At 38.8% G+C, this 22221-nt stretch overlaps 2 protein-coding genes across 11 annotated transcripts in view; both read left to right on the top strand.

The window, feature by feature from the left end:
- The window catches only part of SPICE1 (spindle and centriole associated protein 1), a 57906-nt gene extending 45322 nt beyond the window's left edge, over positions 1–12584 (top strand). For 6 of the 9 annotated variants that reach the window (XM_040484524.1, XM_040484526.1, XM_040484527.1 and 3 more), the window contains exons 14-18: positions 5948–6438; positions 7212–7395; positions 10193–10295; positions 11285–11372; positions 12338–12584. In XM_040484524.1, the coding sequence (XP_040340458.1) occupies positions 5948–6438; positions 7212–7395; positions 10193–10295; positions 11285–11372; positions 12338–12391 (920 nt within the window). In that variant the 3' untranslated portion in view covers positions 12392–12584. The other 3 variants (XR_005793292.1, XR_005793291.1, XM_040484528.1) reach the window with 3 other exon arrangements.
- A 5485-nt stretch (positions 12585–18069) lies between these two features.
- The window catches only part of CFAP44 (cilia and flagella associated protein 44), a 151235-nt gene continuing 147083 nt past the window's right edge, over positions 18070–22221 (top strand). The window contains exon 1 of one of the 2 annotated variants that reach the window (XM_040484520.1): positions 18070–18293. The gene's annotated coding sequence lies outside the window, so the exon portion shown is untranslated. The remainder of the gene's footprint in view (positions 18294–22221) is intronic. The other variant, XM_040484519.1, reaches the window with a different exon arrangement.

Raw genomic sequence — 22221 nt, 5'->3', positions numbered from 1 at the left:
ACAAATTTTGTCAGATTTTCTGTACTTTTCAATAAAGGACAGGAAGAGGCCATAAAGGTTAAAGAAATGACAAATCCTTACCATTATAAAATTTGTCTTGGCCTTTAATATGTGATTGCAGAATCTGTCAGATCTGTGTGGCATAGGGAGACAGTGCTAGACTGAGAGTCAGAAGTGCTGAAGTCTTGGCCAACCCAATGACTAGCCGTGAGGCATGCATTTTCTGCATTTCATTTTCCTAGCTCTAAAATGAAAGATTTTTCTTTTATCTTTAATGTTCCTCGAGCTCTGTAATTCTGTGATTCAGTATTTCCTCTTCAGAGGCTAGAGAGTATTGTTAAGTCTGGTTAGATTTAGGAAATATGATTTCAATTCTGATTTCTGTTCAGGTTAGATTTTCATTCCTTAAAGTAATCTTTCAAATGTTTACATGGTATTAGTAAGCTTGTCTAATGATCTCTTTTGAGATATTCTAAATTATTTTCCATTGGTGATAGTAAAATAGCTTGAAATTCTTTTAAAGAAATGATGACGGTAAATACTTTTACTCTGATTACAAATAATACTAAATGTTTACTAAAGCAAATTATTTGGGGACTATTATAGACAACACTTTGTTAGGTTTGCACTGAAAATAACACTATACATTTCTTTTACAGTATGCAGATAGGATAACCTTTGAGTGTGTATTGTTAGTTGAAGTTTTATCATCATATTTTTCAGCATTTTGTTTAGAATGCTCACATGTAAAGAATTGTTCAGTTAAACTGAACATGTGGATAAAGGTAGGAGATACATAGGGCCCTTGATCAGCATTTAGTTGTGCTCTAGAACAACTCTGCCTGATAGAACATCCTGTAGTGATGAAAATGTTCTATGTCTTTTCCATTCAGTATGGTAGCCACTAGCCTCAGGGGACTGTTGAGCACTGGAAATGTGGCTAATATTACTGAAGAACTGAATTAATAATTTTACTTAACTTTAATTAATTTGAATTTGAATTTGAATAGCTGCATATGCCCAGAGGCTATCATAATGGACAGGCTCACTCTCGAATTTCCTGTCATAGATATTTTCCTTTAGCTACTAATCGACTTCTACTTACAGCCACACTTTTTGAAAGAGTAGTATATTAAGCTGTTTTCATTTTCTTATCTCCCATTCGTTTTTTACTTTCAGATGTTAATTCTAATTTATATTTCCATGTGCTTAAAAAAAAAAAGCACATACAAGGGTCTCTTCCTCTTTCATCTTTAGGCCTGTGCTAAGAGGGAATCATTTTTTTCCAATTTGATTTCTGCTTATCTTGTGGTGGTCTCCATAATTAATATAAAATATTTTTATATTTCTTTGCTTAGATGTCAGCTTTACGCAATAATTATAGACTCTCCTTTATTAAAGAAGAGGGTTTAAAAAATTTATTTTTTATTTTATTCTTGAGAGAGACAGAGCGCCAGCAAGGGAGGGGCAGAGAGAGACAGGGAGACACAGAATCCAAAGCAGGCTCCAAGGGCTGAGCTGTCTGCACAGAGCCTGACTGGGGGCTCGATCTCACGGATGGTGAGATCATGACCTGAACTGAAGTCAGATGCTTAACCGACTGAGCCACCCAGGCGCCCCGTATTAAAGAAGAGGTTTTAATTAATATTAACCTACTTCTCTTCTCTAATTTGGAAGATTACATTTTAATTTTTAATTCTTCTGTTGTTTAACTTTGTGTTTTCAAATACTTTTTATTTCTTCTTGGTTCACTTTAGGCAGTATATCTCAGCTTTCTGCTATGTAAGACAAGGATCCTGGCTCCCCTTTCTGGCTCTCCTTTGCTTCTACTTCCCACCTTCAGTCAGCCTACCTTTCCTTTTACAGGATCACAGTTGGTAACATTTACGTTGTTCCATTACCACACTTACGTCTTCTGTGTCTTGTCTACAGATGGATACGAAAGTTGAAAACAAATGACAATTATTTTTTGTTTTGTGATCCATTGTTACTATCAATCCTTGTGCCACAGGAAGGAAAAAGTTCTTCTGAAGATCAAAGTGAAATTTGTGTGTGTGTGTGAATTTCTTTATTTCACTTCATCTGTTGCTCAGAATCTTTAAGCTTGCTCTGCATTTATGGTGACTTTCTTGCTCAGTTTTTGTTTTGCCTGGAATTTCAAATTGCTCTTACCTCTTGTTTTCACAAGAATAATGTGCTTTACACGTGAATAATATCTTCTGGTCCTTTTACTGTCTGTGGCATGGAATCCACTTTCATCTCAGGGATACTTTGCAAAAGCTCTTCATCCCCTGGTCTGGTCTTGACTGATTGCTCGCTGGGCCCACCGCACGCCTCTTATCTTGGGAATTGCTAACATTACACTCCTGGATTGCATCTACTATTTCCTGGATGCCATTTCTTCTTCTTCTTTGGTTTTCTCCCTCAAGTTTTTGAAAGAAATCATCAGAATGGGTATATAGAAGGTAAACCCTAAGTTCTTAAAAATTTGAGAATATTTTTACTTTTCTATTATACGTGGTTGATAATTTGTCTAGATACAGAATTCTAGGTTCATATTCGTTTCCCCCTGAGAAATCAAAGGCATTGTTCCATTGATTTTTAGTATCTGGTGTTGTGGTTGAGATGTCAGATGCAATATCTAATTTTTATTTCTTTGTATTTGACCTCCTTTTTCTCTGTGGAAGTTTTAGGTTTCCTTTGTTGTAATTCTGACATTGCATAATGTGTGTCTAAATAATAGTTTTTTTTGTTTTTTTTTTTTTTTTCTCATTGCACAAAGAGGCACCAGTGAGACCTTTTGGACTAAAGACACATAAATTTCTGAAGTTTTAGAAAACTGTATGTTGACCTTTTGGATTATTTTCTTATGTATTTAGCTTTATATCTTCCTTCTTATATTCTGGAGGATTTTTTTCATTTTGTGTTCAAACCTGTCTTTTAGATTTCTTTAATTCACCAAATTGTATGTTTAATTTCTAAGCAAGAGCCCTTTCTTATTGTCTAATCTGTTTTCATTGATGCTTATTACAACTGCATTGTCTTCTAGAAACTCTCTTCTGAGTAGACCATTTAGAATTTTGTTACATTATCTTCTGTACCTGGATTTTCCTTCTCTTCCTCTTAGTCTCTTGTTCTGTTTACCTATCCTGGTTTTTCTCTTTGTGCTGTCAGTTTTCCTCATATGTCTGGTGTTACTTCATGGCCCATGATAGTTAAGAATAAATGACATGGCTGAATGTTATAGGTGGTTGGCATACATTTGCTCTTCTGTGTAGGTGAGTCTTGGTCTGTTTTCCCAGTAGGCTTTCCCTTCAGCAGTTACTTTGTATATGTGGACATGCTCTGTTAACTGCTGGCCTCCTTTTAGGGTATGCAATATGCAAGTAAGATCGAGCTGTTCTACTGGGGCTACCACATTTACTTTCCCCAATGCTGTTTTGTTGTTGTTGTTGTTTGTTTGTTTGTTTTTTGTTTTTGCTTTCAAGGATGGGTGGGGGTAAGTAGTGAGCACAGCCTGACTGACGTAACTATACAGTAGACGAACTTCCAAGTTATTCTCCAGTTTTCAGTCCTACTTCTCACTTTCTCCCTCTGTACTGTCGTCTTTGAGCTAACAGCCTTTTTAGGGTTCCCCCAGAAAGACTGGCTTTTACCTGTAGCTTCCTTAGAATACATATATGTGTTCTGCACCGTGTCTTCTGCTCAATTTCATTCTTTCACATCCTCCTCATCTACTTTCAGTCTTTCAGAAATGTGTTGAAGTATCTCATTTGCTAATGACTCTCTTCCTAGACCATTATCTTTACTGATGTGGGTTTTACAATTTTTTAAATTTCATTTCCTTGTTGTCAGTGAAAGGAAGCGAGCCTATGATGTTGAACTAGGAGCATCTGTCTCCCCAGTTCACTCCCTATTAGGTCATTTCACCTAAACTACTCTTGCTAAGAGCTCTGGTGGCCTCCAGGTTAATAACTCCAGTGTATTTTTCTTCTGTCTTTGTGTTCTAGTTCTTACAGTAGCATTATATATAATTAATATATAATCATACCACATTTGTTTCCTTCATACCACATTCCTATAATATTTCTCTCTCCTTTCTGGCTGCTCCATTTCAGTCTGCTTTGTTTGCTAGCTTCCCCTCCTTTTTTTTTTTTTAATTTTTTTAATGTTTATTTATTTTTGAGACAGAGAGAGACAGAGCATGAATGGGGGAGGGTCAGAGAGAGAGGGAGACACAGAATCTGAAGCAGGCTCCAGGCTCTGAGCTGTCAGCACAGAGCCCGACACAGGGCTCGAACTCACGGACAGTGAGATCATGACCTGAGCTGAAGTTGGGCGCTTAACTGACTGAGCCACCCAGGCGCCCGTCCTCCTTTATGAAGCTCTAAACACTGACTTCCTTCTTTGTTGGTATTGGTTTCTTTTCTGACTCTATTCTTTTTCTCCAGATAATCTTGGCTTCTAATACTATGTATATGCCAGTGACTTCCAATTTTGTATCTTAGCCTAGATGACTCTCTTGAGTTCCTGACCCATGAAGAATCCATCTGCTTGGATGGATATTGGGATAAATCATAAGGCACCTTAAACTTATCCTGTTCAAAATGGAATTCTTTTTTTTTAAATGTTTATTTATTTTTGAGACAGAGAGACCAAGCGTGCATGAGTGGGGGAGGGGCAGAGTGAGAGGGGGACAGAGGATCCAAAGAACTGACAGCATGGAGCCCAATGTGGGACTCAAACTAACGAACCCTGAGATCGTGACCTGAGCCGAAGTCGGTTGCTTAACTGACTGAGCCACCCAGGTGCCCCCAAAATGGAATTCTTGGTAGCTTCTGTTCCCCCAAATCTGTTCTTATCTTCTCCATCTCTAAATTGTATCACTACCCACTCAGCTGTGCGTGCCATCTTGATCGGTGTTTCCTTTACTCCCCACTTCCAGTTCATCACTCTTAGTTATGTTGCTAAAATGTTTCTCAAATTTATTCACTTCTCCATCTTTGTGATCAACATACCTTCATCAGAGCTACTGTCATCTTTCTTCTAGACTACCATGGCTTACTGGTCTCCCTACTTCCATTCCTGGGCCTTCCAAATAACCACAGCATTTATGAAATATAAATTGAGTCGTTGCCAAACCTTCTCCAGGTTTCATTGCTCTTGGATTGAATTATAAAATTCCAGGGGCGCCTGGGTGGCTCAGTTGGTTAAGTGTCTGACTTCGGCTTAGTTCATGATCTCACGGTCATGGGTTTGAGCGCTGCATCGGGCTCTGTGCTGACAGCTCAGAACCTGGAGCCTGCTTCAGATTCTGTGTCCACCTGTCTCTCTCTGCCCCTCCTCTGCCTATGCTCTGTCTCTCTGTCTCTCAAAAATAAATAAATGTTAAAAAAAATTATAAAATTCCTAACATGGCTTAAGTTTCTGTATACCTCTCCAGGCTCATATTTTTCCAGTTCTCCCTTATTGCTGTGCTATGCTAAACTGGCCTCATTTCTTTGCTCTTTCCTATTTTGGGACCTTCACATATGTTGTTCTCTCTGCCTGTAATGTTTTCGCTCTGCTTTCTGCCACATACATAACCATTTAAAAATTTTACTTCTTCAGAGATGCCTTTCCTGACCATCCTCAGTTTACATTAGGTAGTTATACTCTCCCTACCCCCAGGATTCCCTGGTATGAATTAATACATGTATTAAAATGTGAACTTGGCAGGTTTTTTTTTTTTACAAGGATACTGACGAAGCCTTAAGGAATATGAAATTGTGATTTGATTGTTTAGAGGTGGCATTGCTGAAATATTCCCTGCTGAAATAATTCAGGCATTCAGAAGCCAAACCCGTCTACTGAAATACATCTCTAACTACCATGATGAGTAATGAAAAGATTATAGTGCGAATCTGTGGTTAAATGATGCATGTTTATTCTGATATTTTATCTACAGTATTGAGGAGGACTGTCCAAACTCGCCCTGCTCCACAAATTCCTCCAACTGTGGAAATAATTGAGAAGGAACAAAATTGGGAAAGGAAGACTTTACCTACTGGCACAGACAATCAGAATCCAAATGAAGAAAGTCACCTCTTCACTCAGAGGTGGAGGGTCTCTCACATGGGGGAAGATCTGGAGAACAAAGTCCAGGCTCCTTTTGTTAACCTCTCACAGCCCTTCTATAGTTCCCATTCACACACTCAGCAGGCCAGAAGCCCTGAGTTCTCAGAAGAGCCCCTGGTACTGGGAGAGGGGCAACAGCTTAGAGCAAATGAGGCGTTAATACAAAGAAAGGACATCATGGCCCGGATCGCAGAGTTGACACTGCAGAACTCAGCTATCAAAGCACATCTGAATAATATTATTGGGCCAGGAGGAGAGCAAGGGGATGGACTTCGGGAATTAAACAAACAAGAGACCAGTCATGCAAGCGACGTGGCTGCAGTGAGTACCAGTTAAGGATCGACTAGGAACATTTAGGAGTTTAACTATATTGCTGGAACATCTTAAGGGCCTCCTTTCCTGAAGTGATCCTGGATATCTTTGAGGCTGCTACTCGAAGGTTTATGCTTAGTCATGTCCTCATCACAGAGTAAGGAAAAGTTATTTATCAGTTTATTTAACACATACAGTAAAAGAGGATAATATAAAATAGAACACAAGGAAAATGAATGAGGAAAATAGGACAAGGTAAAATATGAAAGAAAGCCAAAATTAAACTGGGAATGAAGTTGTAAATATAAAATGTAGAATTAGTATGAATTGAATGTCTGCCACACAGCTACATTTTAACTGAAAGCATTTCTGCTCTTAATTTTTTTTTTTAATGTTTGTATATTTTTGAGAGAGAGAGAGAGATAGAGCATGAGCAGGGGAGGGGCAGAGAGAGAGAGGAAGGCGCATAATCCGAAGCAGGCTCCAGGCTCTGAGATGTCAGCAAACAGCCCGACTCTGGGCTCGAACTCACGAACCATGAAATCATGACCGGAGCTGAAGTCGGACACTTAACCGACTGAGCCACCCAGGTGCCCCAGCCCTAATTTTTCAATTAAATGGCTTGTAGATTTTATTCTTTGCCTACTATTCAAGTTTACATATAGCAAGGGTGGTGAATACTAACTAGCTGGCTTTTAGTGGAAGAGTTTATGTTTACAAACAGTCAAAATTGTTTGGATTATTTCTGATATGGAGTTTGTGCCTTTTTTTTTTTTTTTAAGACTTATCCAACAACACAGCCTTTCACACCAAGTAGCATGGAGGAACGGATTGCAGAATTGAATCGGCAGAGTATGGAGGCTCGTGGAAAACTCTTGCAGTTAATAGAGCAACAGAAACTTATTGGTTTGAATCTTTCTTCCCCACCAGTATCACCTATTCCATCACCTCTCAGAGCATGGACTGGTTGGTCACAAATTCATGATTTAAAAGCTAGACACATGAGAGTTTTCACTTTCTTGATTTTGAGCTGAAAGAAATCTCAGAGCATATATTTCAGTGCCTTCAATTTTACATAGAAAGAAATAGACCTGAGTCATGTCAATTTTACATAGAAAGAAAAAGACCTAAGTCTCTGGGTAGAAAGCTATTCCATGGTGCCTGTAGGTAATCTTTGGTGTCTGAGTTCCTAAGTTGCCCTATGTGTAAATGGGATTCATTAAAGTGTATGATTCACTTAGGATATTTGCTGTGGCTAAGTGTAGAACATAAGGATTGGGGTGCCTGGGTATCTCAGTCAATTAAGTGTCCGACTCAAGTTCAGCTCAGGTCATGATCCCACGGTCATGGGATTGAGCCCCATGTCAGGCTCCACACTGAGGGTGGAGCCTGCTTGAGATTTTTTGTCTCTCTTTCTCTCTGCTCCTCCCCGCCCTGCTTGTGCCCTTCCTCTCTCTAAAATAAATAAATAAATAAATAAATAAATAAATAAATAAAAAACAAAAACCTAAGCATCAAAATGATTTAGAGTTTCATCAGCAACAAATTACAAGTTATTTTGTTAAAACTAATTAAAACATTTTTATTTGTAAATTAAACTTTCCATTCTGTTATTACTTTTAGGAATGTGAAAAACCAGAGGGGGTTCTAAATAATAGAACAGCAACTAAAAAATTAGTTGTCATAATATTTACGTTCAAAAAGGTACTGATGAAGTGGCTCTCAAGTTGTTCTTTAGGCAAAAACTGAATTACTAAGACCCTCAAGAGGGTCGAGCTGTGTGAAAGCTATAGAGAAACTAATTTTAGCTCAGGATAAAAGAAGGACAATCTTTATATCAGTAAGTGGTATTTTCCCTAAGGTGCTCAAGCATCGGTGTTTTAGAGGGATTCATATGTCCTGTGGTGGTTGAAGAAGGAAGGCTACCTTTAAGGTATCTGCCAATAAGACTTTTAGAAAATTTTTATTCCAGTGTAATCATCATACAGTGTTACATCAGTTTCAGGTGTACAATATAATGATTCAGCAATTGTATACCTTACTCAGTGCTTACCACAACTAGTGTACTCTTTTTTAAAGATATTTATTAATTTTTGAGATGAGAGAGAGAGAGTGCACTGGAAGGGTGGGTGGAGCGAGAAGGAGAGACAGGATCCCAAGCAGGCTCCAAGCTGTCAGCACGGAACCCAATGCGTGGCTCAAACTGACAAACCTTGAGATCATGACCTGAGCTGAGACCAAGAGTCAAATGCTTAGCCAGGTGCCTGCTGGTTAGTGTACTCTTAATCCCCTTCACCTGTTTGACCCATCCTCCCACCCACCTCCTCTTTGCCAAAAAGAATTTTCCTTTCAGTTACAAATCACTTCTGTTTTGAAACTTCAGACCTAGAGAGCAGACTCTTGAAAATTACTGGAAAATGACGGATAATCCGTTTCCTTGGGGATCTTTCTTTGTTTAGTCTAGGCTTCTTCACATGACAGCTTTGTCTGTTGTTCTTCATAGTCACGAAGCCTAGAGATGACTTCTGATTAGAATGAGTACATTAAATCACTCAATAAGTCTGAACATTTATTACCTACCAGCCTGTTCTGGGCCCTGGGGAAACTGCTCCAAACAGGACAAATCCCTGTCCAGCTTGACTACTTTAGCATTCAAGTTGGGGAGCAGGCAGGAAACAAAGAAGCAAATAAATAGATAATGTTAGTGCTAAGTGCAGTGAAGAAGAATAAAGCAAATCACTCTTAAGAATAATTTTGTAATTACATTAGACATCTGTGTGTCAATAGTTCCTTAAGGTTTAAAGTACTTTCATTACTGTTATTTAGTCCTCAATACATCCTGTGAGTAGATAGAGCTGATATTATAGCTATTTGCTACCTGAGTAAAGTGAGGCAAAAGAGGTTAACTGATTATCTAAAGCAAATTGGTAAATTTGCAACTGTGTTCTTTTCATTCCAGTGGTTATATCTCCAAGATATTCTTTTTTAAAGTAAAATTCGTGCTTTCATGAGAACCTTCGTGCACTATGATGATAAAGATAAAAATAAATCATATGCCATGCAAAACCTCTTTTGTTTTCTAGAGTAATGGAGGAATATGTTATACAATTAAATATGTATTAAATATGTAAATATTAAAGCCCAGAAATCACTGGTGTTAAGTAGTGATTCATAGGAGTCTCTGAAACTGGGGGTAAACATTAAGTCTTTCATTAGTAGATAGTAAATATTTGTTAATTGATAACCTTCTTGTGAAATACTGAAAATGAACACAACTATACTTGCCATTGGCCATGTGATCTCCTCAGCTACCTTCCCCCTACCTAAGTTGTCTTCAGGAATCGAATAATGTAATAGATTTAGAAGATTTGAAGTTTCACTGAATGACTTCAGAAATTTTCCTTTTTCTTTTTCTTTTTGAAAACTTGAGATAAGCTGTTTTGACAAAAATCACAAGTTTTTTTAGGGCTAGCTCTTAATTTCTGTTTTTCACTTCCAGATCTGACATGATACCACTTGTCTGAAGATTCTGGCATTGTATGACCTGGCATGCTACTGAATTGATACTAGTAACTAAAGTTTCTTATCTCACAGTTCATTTTGAAAAAAAATTCTTCCAGTGTGTCTGTGGGTCATAATGAAAATATAGAAAGAACCCCCAAATTTATAATGTGAAATTTTACAGTAAGATAGAAATCAAGTTAAATTTTTGCTTTTATTTTAATGAAAATTAATGAAACTAATATTTATTTTTATATTTTAGAAGGAGGAAAGAGGACGATTGAAGTATCCATTCCAGGAGCAGAAGCCCCAGAAAGCTCAAAATGCAGTACTATCTCTCCTACCAGTGGGATAAATTCAAGAAGGTAGGGTTACAATGTGAACAGCTACTTAAAAAAATCAAGAAAGTGATTAAGTGTATTGTCTTTGGGGGAAAAAAGAAAGTGCATAGTATCTGACTTAGGTTCAGGCAGACTCACTCTTGTAGAGAAAATAAAGTAATGGGAGAAGAGAATTTCTGGGGGGGAAAAGGAGTGAGGACGAGCCTTAAGTAGAGCAGTGTGGGTTGTTACTGAGAACAAAAATAGGATAGTAGCACATATATGGAGCTCTTGGTAGGTTACGAAATTAGGAGATCACATATGACAGGGTGAGTAACTGAACAGTAGTATTTTTCTCTTTTACAGTAAATGAAGCTGAAGCTCAGAGAGCTAGCTGATTGGGTGGTTTTTCTAGATGGGTCACGTGGTTGGTAAATGGTGGCACTGAGGATGGACCTGGCTCTTCTGTCAGCACTCTCTGTGCTTACCATGACGCTGTGCTGCTGATCCAAGGCTCGTTACTCTTCCACCCCCTGGCCTTTTCCCCCTCACCCCCACACATGCACATGCATTTTTCCCCTTTAATATTAAAAATGTTACAACATGATACTATCACAATGGATGCCCTCATTATACATTTGTCTAAACCCATAGAATGTATAACAAAAGCATGAACCCTAATTTAAGCTATGGATTTAATTAATAATAATGTACCAATAGTATCAATTGTAATAAATGATGCAAATGATGCAATGTTTAGGGGAAACTGAGCAAGGGAGGTGAAGGGTATATTGGAACTCTCTGTTACACTTAATCTTTCTGTAAACCTAAAACTACCCTAAAAAAGAAAATCTATTATTTAAAAAAAAAAAAAGACTTAGGTTGGTAAAAATGTTGTAAATAATTTGGATGTAACTCAGCCAATCTTTTTCAAACTCTTGCCAATCCTGAGATTTGTCATTCTTCTATAATTCAAGGTTAGTAATGATAGATCACTCTCCCACCCTCTTTTATTTCTCATTTCTCATAAATAGGTCTTCAGGGGCTACTAGTAATTCTTGTTCTCCATTAAACGCCACCTCAGGAAGTGGGCGATTCACTCCTGTTAATCCAAGAGCAAAGGTATGTGATAAAATGTAATTGTGAAATGTGTGTAAGGGTCAGGAGAGTGAGGGTGGAAGGTGGCCGATTTGGTGATTTCCATTATTAATGTGACATGAAATTCTCAGAAGAATTCCTAATTCACCTTTGCTAAAAAAAACGAAACAGCCATACAGTTTCTTTTGTGTTCTGGGGTAGCTAAGGAACAAGGTAAAATTCAGTAGGATTTCAACATAGACTGGAAATTACTGGTTTCAGGCAGAGCATTCCTACATGGCAGGACATACAGGCGTGCCTTGAAGTAGTAGGTATACTGAGATACTGGTTCCCTCAGTGCTTGCTGTGGCTGTGTGGGACTTGGGATAGACAGAGCCCTGGGGCCACTTTCCTTGTCCCTTTACCCCAGTGTGCTGTATCAGAGTGTGCCACTAGTTAGAGAGGTTACGGTGAATCAATGTTGTACATATTCCTCATGTGTTCTGCTTTGTTCTAGATTAGACCAAATAGTGAATGCTTCAGTAAACACTGAGTATTTATAGCCCAAATTAATCGATAGGCTCATATCCCAGTTGCCTAGCACTAGAAGATTTATCCTTTATTGTTTCCTATATCCTAAAAAAGTTATAAATTATTTTATTTAATTTGCCCTTAGTTTCTGGAATTTAGTAACAGATTTAGTTTACTAAGATCAAATACCTTTGCTATTTTAAGAAGTTGCACATACAAGTTGTATAAAACACTGGATTTATCCTTTATTTAAAAATTAGGTTCCCTCAATCAATAAGGGGATATGTTGACCAGGGAATCAGTTATTTGGGAATTTCTCTATTGGAGAATTAAAATTACCAGTAGCAATTTAATTTTCAGTACCATTTGATGGCATAGGATAACATGATTCTGTGTACTTGATCTAAATAATTGTAAACCTGGAATGGGCTCATGTTTCTGATTACTTTCTAAATCCTTTTTGCATCTTTGTTCAACAGATTGAGAAGCAAAACGAAGAAGGCTGGTTTGCTCTTTCTACCCACGTGTCATAAATGAAGTTAGTTGTACAGTTTGTTCTTGGTAGCATGTTCTTGAACTTTCACTCCCATATCCCTGCCCCTGCTTGCAAGTTTTCATGTCCCTTTAGATAAAACCTTCAAAGATCTTGTGACTTAGTACTTATGGAACAAAGAATAAAGCAGTTATTTCAGTTTGGACCTCTGCAAATAAATTTCCAACAACTAACCAACGTACAACCTCCTTTTTTTTTTTTTTTTTTTAAATTTTTTTTTTTTTCAACGTTTATTTATTTTTGGGACAGAGAGAGACAGAGCATGAACGGGGGAGGGGCAGAGAGAGAGACACAGAATCGGAAACAGGCTCCAGGCTCTGAGCCATCAGCCCAGAGCCCGACGCGGGGCTCGAACTCACGGACTGCGAGATCGTGACCTGGCTGAAGTCGGACACTTAACCGACTGCGCCACCCAGGCGCCCCCAACCTCCTTTGAATAAAATTTTGACTATAGGAAAATTGAAGTTTTATATTCTGATATTTTCATAACTAAGGTTTTTCTAACACAGTTTTACCTTTATCATCTTTATTCAATAGTTTTTTTTCTTTGTGTCTTAGTATATCTTAAATGATGTATTTCTTTTATTTTTTTCTGAAGAACTAAGTTGCTTTGCATATAGCTTACAATAAAATGGGCTGTGGTAGTTAATGTCTGGCTTTCGGAAAAATTTAACACTCCCTTTGATCTCTTTTTGGGAGGGAAGTCACTGTTGTTCATCACTTTCCCATCAAGTGGAATGTACAGCTTTAAAAAATAGGTGTGGGAACATTTGCTTATATTTACTTACACAGGTAAGAGTGGTTGTATGTATTATAAAATTCTTATATAGTCTTCTAATGTGAAAATGTCATCAATAATGATAGTGCACATCAAATAGATAGTGATCACAGAGCTTATGTTGAAACAGAAATGAGTACAAAAAGTTGCAGTCAACTTTCCCGGCCCTGAATCTACTACACGTTCAAAGTAGTTTTCTTCAAGGCACCTGTTTGGCTCTCAGACACTGGTTTTTATTTTAAAATTACTTTTTAAGTTATTTCTGTCCTTTTGCTGCATGATGAGAATCCTCAGCTTGGAATGGTGGGAGTGGGGTTGGGGAAACACATTGGAACTACTTGGGGAACTTTTTCAGCCAACGCTGTCCCTTGTCTTGCAGTTATAAACCACTGTTCTAGGAAGTGGCATATGGGCTTCATCATTATGGTGACAAAAATAAAAATTTTTTCTAGTATCACTGAATGTATTTTCATGAAGTCATCTGACCTCATTTGCATTATTGCAGATTCTTCCATCTGTATTGTACTTTTTGAAACCTGGTATTTAATAAGTACTATCCCTGCCTGGAATATAAAACCATTTTAGTACCATTCCTTCTGTTATTAAATGAAAAGTTATCTGCTTGGTTTGTGAATGAATTCTTTTTTTTTTTTTTAATTTTTAAAAGTTTTTACTTAAATTCCACTTAGTTAACATGCAGCATATTATTAGTTTCAGGTGTACAATATAGTGATTGAACACTTCCATACAGCGCCCTGTGCTCATCACAGCGAGTGCACTCCTTAATCCCCATCCCTTATTTAACCCATCCCCACACCCACCTCCGTGCTGGTAACCATCAGTTTGTTCTCACTAGTAAGCAGTCTGTTTCTTGGTTTGCCTCTTTCTCTTTCTTTTTTGCCTTTGCTCGTTTGTTGTTTCTTAAATTCCACATATGAGTGAGATCATAAGGTATTTGTCTTTCTCAGACTGACTTATTTTGCTTAGCATCATACTCTCTAGTTCCATCCATGTCATTGCAAATGGCAAGATTCCATGTGAAGGCTTTCTTTTGACATACATTTTTCTTTTTCGTTGCTTTTTTTTGTGTTTATTTATTTTTGAGAGAGAGAGAGTGTCAGCAGGGAGGGGCAGAGAGAGAGGGAGACACAGAATCCGAAGCAGGCTCCAGGCTCCAAGCTGTCAGCACAGAGCCCAACGCGGGGTTCGAACCCACAAACCATGAGATCATGACCTGAGCCAAAGTTGGACACTTAACTGACTGAGCCATCCAGGTGCCCCTGACATACATTTTTCTTAACATTCTTCAACTGGTTGGCTCTTTACTTTTTTCCTTTATAACTCTTTAAGCTTCAAAAGCCATGATTTTCAACTTGGGGAGCATTGAAAAAAGACCAAACTGACTACCTGGGAGTGAGTCCTTGGCATGACATTTTAAAAAACTGCTTAAGATGATTTAATGTGCAGCCAGAGTTGAGAACCAGTGCTCACAAACCTCCACAGGTTTGTGGAGCTCACATTGAAGTATCTGTCCTGCTAATATTTGTTTTTGTTGATAAAATACAAAAGTAGATTGAAAATACTCCAATAGTAACAGATACAGAGAAAAGAGGTTTATTAGGCTTTCTAAAGCAGTGCTTCTCAACTTTGGCCACCATTCATCACTGAGGAACCTTCTAAAATTCCCATTGCCCAACTCTCACTCCAGACCAGTTATACTCTGGGGCAGGACACAAGCATCAGCATTTTGAGAAACCTCCTCAGATGAGTCCAGTGTATAGCCAAGCCTGGGAAACATTATAAAGATTTATCATCCCTAAATCATAAAGTGGTGCGTGTTTGGTTTTAATTAACACTACCTTGTGCCCTCTTTATTTTATTAGCTTTCAGAGCCAGCTGCATCTGTATGAACCCTGACCAGCACCATCAGTAGGATCACCAGGGGTACTTGTTAGAGATGAAAATTCCTGAGCCCTACCCCAGACCTATGGATCAGAAACTCTGTTTCTGTTTTAATAAGCCCCTCCTGTCATCCTGATGCATGCTTAAATTTGGGAACCATTGGATCTATGGCATCACAAAACGTGTACTCTGCTATATTTGATGATTTGTATTTACTTTTACAGTTCAAACTCAGAGAACTTGTATTGCTTATATATAGATTCATGTTTTTGGTCAACACATGACTTCTCTAGAATGCCCCAGAAAGCTGCTAAGCACTTGCTAAACTTTAGTAAAATTTTCCATTTTCCGTATTACAGCTCGGGAGAGAAACTAGATTGATAATCAAATCCACGGTTAATGATATAATCATTCCTATAGTATATAGTGGAATTCTTTAAGTTAGCAGAATTTAATAATAGTTTATGGTTTACTAAATGCCAGATAGTGTTTCAGCCACTCTTCATGATTTTATGACACCTTTATGAGGTAGATCCTATTATCCTTACTTTGCAGATGAAGAAACTGAGGTACGAGAAGGTAAGTACCCTCTCAAGGTCACACAGCTTGGGAATGGTGGCCCTGGGATGGGACATAGGAAGTCTTTCTACACAGCCTATGCCATGCTGCCATCTTACAGTGAATATGGTGTGGAAGCCCCATAATAGTAATAGCTATCTTTATAGAGTTGTAATTGTGGTGGGCACGGTGCTGAGCCAAAAGTAGCTCCATTATTTCAATAAAACTGTGAGTTAGAGGTGTTTGAATGCCACCCACCTCCCCATTCCAGATGAGGAAATTGAGCCCTAGAGGTGAAGTAAGTTGCCTAATGTCAGAATGTATGAGATAAAGCCACAACTTGAAGCTCTTTTGAAAAAAATTACTGGACTTCTCCTACTTAGGAGAAATAGCTAATCTAGCACAGTGGCTAAGTCTGCAAGTATTGCAAGCAGAAAGCTTGGATCCAAGTGCCATTTCTGCCAGTTGGGCTGTGTCCCTGGGTAAATTAATCTCATTTTTCCCATTTGAGAGTCAGACATGATATGTCTTCTAGGATTGTGAGGAGTAAGTGAGGTGAGTATATGTAAATATGTTAAGAACAGAGCCCAACTCACGATAAGCATTCAGTAATGATGACTGCCAGTTTTTTGGTATACAAAAAAATACACTATTTTCTCTGTGCTTCCAGATTTTTAAAGGTATTAAATGGTGAATTTATAGTGGTTTTCTCAGATTAACAATTGGACCCAGTGCTTTAAATTTAGAGTTTATTTCACCTGAAAAGATATTTGGAAGTTGAAAGAAAACATGTTGAGAATTTTATTTGAAAATGTAACTAATAAGCTGTTTAATTTTTTCCTGTTTTCTGGCTTTCCAGACACCCTTCATATGCCATTTATAATTAACAGCAAAGATAATGATCCTTTTTTTTTTTTAAGTCAGGAGACTTTAAGTCAAGAATAATTGACTAAAGAAAACATTTCAATATTACCAACAAATGGTATAAAGGTCTTGGAAAATTGTTGTGTAACATTATGGAAAACAATAAACAAAAATAGAATATAGCCTTTTAAAATAAACTATTGAGAAATAATTTATATGCAATAAACTACATCCATTTAAAGAGAATAATTCATTGACTTTTGGCAGACAAAACAACCACAAGACACATTTCTTTCATGCCTAGAAGATTCCTCCTGTCTCTGCAGTGCGTCCCACCCTTTGCTCCAGCCTTGGGCAACCACTGATGTGTTTTTGTCATCATAGATTTGTTTACATTTTATCTAAGTGGAATCATAATTGCACTATTTTGTGTCTGGCTTCTTTCACTCACTATTGAGATTCATTCATGTGGGTGTCCGTGTCTTCCTTTTTACTTCTGAGTAGTATTCCATTGTATGAATGTTTATCCATTCACCTGTCAATGGCCATTGGCTTTCTTTCCAATTTTTGGCTATTGTGAATATAGCTGCTATGGACATTTACATTCAAGGCTTTGTATGGACATAAATTTTTGTTTCCCTTGGGTAAATACCTTGGACATGGAATGGCTTGGTATATATTTAACTTTTAAAGAAACTACTTTACAGTTTTCCAAAGCGTTATGCCTTATTACATTCCTACCAGCAGGGCATGAGAGTTACAGTATCTACACATCTCCCACGTTTGGTGCTGGCAGTTTTTGAATTTTTACCCATTCTGGTAGGTGTGGTGTATATGCATTGTGGTGTGCATCTCCCTGAGGACTACTGTGAAGCATGTTACCATATGTTTACTGGCCATTCATACCGCTGATACGATGAAGTAGTCAAAGTCCTTTGCCCATTTGAAAAATTAACTTGTCGGGTTTGTTTTCTTATTCAATTATAAGAATCCTTTATTCTGGATACAAAGTCCTTTGTCACTTATTGCAATATTGTAGCCGTTTTAATTAAATTCCAGTTAACACAGTTTATTAGTTTCCGGTGTGCAACGTAGCCATTTTAAAATGATGTTTGTAACCAGTGACTTTAGGTACTTAAAATTCAATACTGAGCGCTGCCTGTACCACAGAGCGGCTAAAGAGCAAACTGCTAAACCGAGATCTGTCAAGGTAGCCCTATACTTCGTGTGCCCAGCGTCAGGAGGCCAAGGATCCTACAACATACAATCTGTTACCGTAAAAGCCAACAGAGATAACAGCGGAAAATAAACAACTACTAAATAAAGAAGCCTGGCGATGTACCTTTGAGGATGATAGTGCGCAATCAGGGCTCCTTTGGGCCATTTTTTTTTTTTTTTTTATTCCTGGGCAGTTATCTAAGAAAGTATTCAAAAGTCACTTCGTTTATCAATATACCATTCTTAGGTTAATTATAATATAAACTGTATATAAAATTAAAAATGGGATGATAAACTCATAGAATGTTGGGCTTTTCTGTTTGTCTCCAACTTGGGTCATGTGGCACGAAACAGCTGGGACCAAAGGGCGAGTGACATTGAGGGTCCCAGTGGCACCGCCGCGGGATCTCCCAGAAAACCGGCTCCCGGTGGCGCATGCGCCTCATGGTCCCTCGGCTCCTTCCGCCGGGAGGCGAGGCTTCGTTGCCGTGGTGACCTCTGTAAACGGAGACCCGGGGCTGACGCTGGGACTAGAAATGCGTGGCGGCTGTCGGTGCCTTGGGTAAGTTTGGAGCCTGGCAGCAAGGCAGTTCCCGCGAACTCGTCCTCAAATCTATTAGGCAGTCAGGGAGCAGCTGAGCCTACTAGGGTTTCTCTTAGACTGAGCCAGCGTTGTCCAGACTTGCTGAGACGTAGTCCTTTGTCCTTGCTACGATCCGTTCAACAGACATTGAAACGGCTAGTATTGGCAGGCATGGAGCTAGACACTGTGGGTACAAAGTGGACACGGTTCCTGCCTGCAAGGAACTCCTAATCCGGCTGGCGCGGAAGACAGCAAACCCAGGAGTGCCAGTTAGACCGGGCTAAGCCCAGGCTCCAGAAGCAAGGAGTCTGGTGGGAAAGTGCCTGGGTTCTGGGGTCACGCAAACCAGCCCACACCACACTTAACTGTGTGACACTCGGCACATGGACCCCTCAGCACTTCAGCTTTCTACTCTCTGAAAAGGAAGATGATAATGCTTATTTCATGGGGTTCTTGTTACAACTAAATAGGATATTACAGGTAAAGTGAGTAGCACATTCATGGCATGTAGTTGGTACAGAGTAAATACTTGCTGCATACAAGTGGATATAGTAGCATATGAGTAAGTATTCAGTGTGTCTGGTCAATTGTGAGTTGTCCCAGATGGCTACTAAGACTTTTGAGAAGGAGAAGGAGCTAAGGAGGGACCAGGAAAGGGGAAAGTGACAGGCGATGAGCTGCAGACCTGAAGATGAGGGACCGTTGTGCCATGCCAAGGAATCTGAGTTCTTATTCTGTGGCAGTGAAGAGCCATTAAAGGTTCCAAACAGGAAGAGTAGCACACTAAAAGCTGTGTTTTGAAACTACAAGAGGCAGGTAGAAATGGAGTAGAGAAGAGAGAGAGAGACAAGGTATGAGACTGCGGTAATGGAAGAGGTGAGACAGCATAACCAGAATAGGGTACTGACAGTGGGAATAGAAAGGAGAGGGTGAATTCAAAAGGCTTAATAACTGTTTACTTGGCAACAGAACATAGAAACCAACTGCATGAGTTGAGTGAGAGGGAAGACTTCAAAGAGTAACTGCTCTGCTTTCTCATCTGTAAATTGCACTTAACTCATAGAGTTGTTTTGAGAAACATGTGAAACAGTATGTGCCGAATCCTTAGGACGGTGCTTGACACATGGTAATCATTCAGAAAACATGGGCTATCATTATTCTTTCCACAGTGGTATTTCACATTGTAAAGTAAAAACTGAGCATCTGTTTTATACGACAACCTCTGAGTCTTAACATGGCCAGCTCTGGCACGCTGCTGCGGAGTGGTTGAGTTGGTGAGACTGAAGACTGACCCTAGAATCTGGCGGATGAATCCAAGTAGTGCCATCTTGGGGACCATTCTCTCTGGTTTCCAGCCAACCTCCTTCTAACAACACATGCCTTTGCACCACTGTGTAACTATGACTCTTTTTTTTCTTTCTACTTCCTCAGGGTTGTCTCAAAACTTGACAGTATACTCAATGAGTTGGTTAACAGAATGAGTCATAGGCTGGATCAATGACCCTGAGGGTAATAAAAGAAGATTTAAGATAGTTCTGCAAGTAGACTCCTAAACCTAGCTACTTCAGTTATACGAGATGGGACATGGGTGAGAACACACAAATACGGTGTAGTCATTCTGGTTGGTTACAAGCTGATTATGATGAGTCAGTATGTGATGAACCTACCACCTCCCCACCCCAAAAAGATAATGTAATATCAGGCTGCCTTAAAGGAATACAACGTTGCCACCAGGTAAAGTAATAGTTTATCTCTTTTGGAAAATGCCTGGATCCTTCAAAGAAGATACAAAATTGGGAGGGATATTTAACGCATTGGGAAGTAACTTCTTGAGCTATCAGGATGCTGAAAAGAGTTGAAACCAGGTTAGTGAGGAATAATTGAAAGAATTGGGATGTTTTAGCTGGAAATGAGAGGGCCTAGGGAGACAAGTAAAGTTGCTACAATTATTTGAGTGGTTATGGTACACAGGAACACTTGTATGTGTCCCCAGAAGAACAAGGAGCAAATGGATGTAAATTGCAGGGAGGCAGATTTCAGGTGAGTATAAAATGAACTAAGAACTGGAACTGAGCATTAACCTGCTTACCTGAAATGTTTAAATTGAAGCTGACTGATCATGTTCCTTCATTTTTCCTTTATTCAGGAATGAATACATTTATCCCTTCAATCATTTTATATACTGAGTACCTATGTGCCAGGCACCACTGTTCTTTTTTTTTTTTTTTTTTTTTAAGTTTTTATTTAGTTTTGAAGGAGAGAAAGACAGAGCATGAGCCGGGGAGGAGCAGAGAGAGAGGGAGACATAGAATTTGAAGCAGGCTCCAGGCTCTGAGCTGCCAGCCCAGAGCCTGACGCGGGGCTCGAACTCACAAACCGTGAGATCATGACCTGAGCTGAAGTCGGACGCTCAACTGACTGAGCCACCCAGGCGCCCCCAGGCACCACTGTTCTTAAAACTCTACTGTATTAACTCAATGAGGTCTCAGAACAACCTTATGAAGTAGGTACTAAACTTTGCAGATGAAAATACCAAGGCACAGAGAAGTTAAATACCTGTTGAACACCTCACAGGAGGAGTAAGAGGAGAGCCAGGCTGTAAGCACAGTCAGACTGTAGCCAATTCTCAGCCTGGCCAATACACCAACCTACTTTTCTAGTGGTGCTGAGCTTGATGCTGTAGATGTGTGATTCTCACGAGTGGGAGGTTGGACTAGATAAGACCTCTTTCAACTCTGAAGATTTCATGGTCACCTTTATTGAGCCCTGGCTGTATTAGAGGGAATTTGTAGTAATTATGGTAAAAACAACTACGATTTTTGAGTACCTACTATGTGCTTTATATGAACCCCTGGTCCTTAACCCAGGTTCTTCTCTTTGGCTACACAAAATAATTACATAGGGAGTGAGGCCTTGAGAATGCCATGCTGTGAAAGTTTTCCGAAGTGATTCTAAAGTGCAGCCAGAGTTGAGAACTATAGGTACAAAAGATCTCATTTAATACTTAGAATGACTCTGCCGGGCAACCCTACAGTCCCCATTTTACATATAAAAGGACTAAGGGTTAAGTGATGCTGGGGACTTGGCCCTTGGCCAAGCTAAGCTATACCCTTGGCCAAACTAGGATGTGGACCCAAGCCTTTCTGGCTCCAAAGCCTCATCAGGTTACAGTACAACTTCCCAATCCCTTTATTATAAACAACCCAAACCTAACCTAACAAACAAATAAAAACCACCTTATTCCATCTCAGCATTTACACAGCTAATCTCCACATCAGGACCCTACTCAGTTGCCTTTTACAGGTTCTTCAGCCACCCTTTCTGAAACAACAACAACAAAAACTAAGAAAGGATCTCAAATAGTTTATTTTTGTGTCCAGTATTGTTAGTTCAGAACACTGGGAAAATTGCTTGGGTTCCAGTATTTTCTTCCATACTGTAGACAACTTGATATTAACTGTGTTTCTGATATTAAAACTTATTGCTTGGTAATGTTAACCACTTGAGGAGTATATTGTTTGTAACAGAATAGGATAAAGAGTGTACTTTTGTCTTGATACCAATTTACCTTTGATTGTGGTTTAAATCCTTTGTTTACAGAGTGATGTTACCATGATTGTTACCGTATCTGTTACCATAATTGTTTACTATAATTGTTTCTTACCCACTTTATAATTAACTTGTAAGTAAATTTATTAGGTCTTGTAAGCTCTTTATTAGAATATATGTATCCAGGTAATGTTCAGTTACAGTATGGTAAAAATAAATGTATTTAGAAAAAAGAAGACTCAGAAAATGATCTTATGAAGCTTTTATTGGTAAGAAGCAGAAAACTATGAGATTTGTTTATTTATTTGCTTAAATTTTTAAAAAGTTTCTTTATTTTGAGAGAGTAAGCAAGTGGGGG

This window comes from Herpailurus yagouaroundi, unplaced genomic scaffold (assembly GCF_014898765.1).
Source record: "Herpailurus yagouaroundi ecotype Mexico unplaced genomic scaffold, PumYag 162, whole genome shotgun sequence".
In the NCBI taxonomy this organism is placed as follows: Eukaryota; Metazoa; Chordata; class Mammalia; order Carnivora; family Felidae; genus Herpailurus; species Herpailurus yagouaroundi.
This window is presented reverse-complemented; position numbering and strand designations above follow the sequence as displayed.